Source organism: Gavialis gangeticus, unplaced genomic scaffold (genome assembly GCF_001723915.1).
Source record: "Gavialis gangeticus isolate Ggan-Ray unplaced genomic scaffold, GavGan_comp1, whole genome shotgun sequence".
Classification (NCBI taxonomy): domain Eukaryota; kingdom Metazoa; phylum Chordata; order Crocodylia; family Gavialidae; genus Gavialis; species Gavialis gangeticus.
Genome location: NW_017729031.1, coordinates 61223638 through 61224725, shown reverse-complemented (window position 1 = coordinate 61224725; position 1088 = coordinate 61223638). Strand labels below are relative to the sequence as shown.

At 39.7% G+C, this 1088-nt stretch overlaps 1 protein-coding gene across 1 annotated transcript in view; it reads left to right on the top strand.

The window, feature by feature from the left end:
- Positions 1 to 1088, top strand: part of CCDC141 (coiled-coil domain containing 141) — a 238619-nt gene that overhangs the window by 188753 nt on the left and 48778 nt on the right. Inside the window, exon 13 of the mRNA XM_019523028.1 lies at positions 832 to 1011. Coding sequence (XP_019378573.1) covers positions 832 to 1011 — 180 coding nt within the window. The remainder of the gene's footprint in view (positions 1 to 831; positions 1012 to 1088) is intronic.

Sequence of the window (1088 nt, the reverse complement as noted above, 5' to 3'; positions counted from 1 at the left end):
CCCCCCGGCTTCTAGCCTGAGCCACTGCAAACATGCGCTTGCATTTCTGGGATGTCTGTCCGGTTACAAAACTGATTTAACCTAGGCAGGTTAGACTAACCTGCAAAGATCAAATCAATTCAGGCTCAGGCTTTTTGAATGTCTGTCCCTTGGTGTCCACATACGCTGAGAAGTAACCCAGTTTGAGCAAGCTGGACACGCAGCACCCACTTAAACTCAATTATAATCCAGATATAAGTACAAATGACACATCTACAGCAATGACTTCGATACAAAGCACAGCAGCCACAAAAATATTCATTTGGAACATAGCTGGTGTTGATAGTAGTTGATCTGCTGTGCACTTTTATATAAAAACTATTGTGTAGGGCTTAAAGTACCCAAGTGCAAAGTGGGAACCCTGAGGGCTCTTCAGCCTAAGGACAGGTAAACCCACATCTCCTGCTTCCCAAGAGAGTGCCCTAATCACCAGGCACTATGGCATAACCATAGAATAGTTTATAAGTTGCACCCATTACTCCTCCTTTTGAAACTGGGTCACTCCAAAACCAAGAATACAAGAGGAAAAGAATGAACACAAGGGATCATGGCTATAACTTAACAGAAAAAGCACTTAGCTTAGAAGTGGGACACCTGGGTTCTGTGCTTTCTGGATTATTTCTGCTTATTTAGTCACTTGCTAATATAAAATGCTTTAAACTCCTAATCTTTTTTTGTTTGTTTTTAGGGGGTTTTTTTGGTATTCTTGTAAAAATGTTGCAAGTGAGGGGTGGGAGAAAGGGCAGAATTATTCTGAAAAAATAGAAGTTACATTAGTATTTTATTTATCAGGTAAAAGAGAACCTCATATTAAAGGCAGGCAATGTTGTGCAAGTAACTAAAGAGGCTCTTGATAATCTGAATAAAGTAAAGGAAGACCTGACAGAAATTTGGACAACCTGGAAGCTTCAAATAAATCAAGTTAAGTCCATCAAACAACAGAGCTGGAAACTTAAAGAGCAGTTTAAAAAAGTAAGTGAAACACAATTGACAAAAGAGTGGTGCTAAATAGGGCTGTGCAAAGCTTTGGGTGGTGATTCAATTCAGAG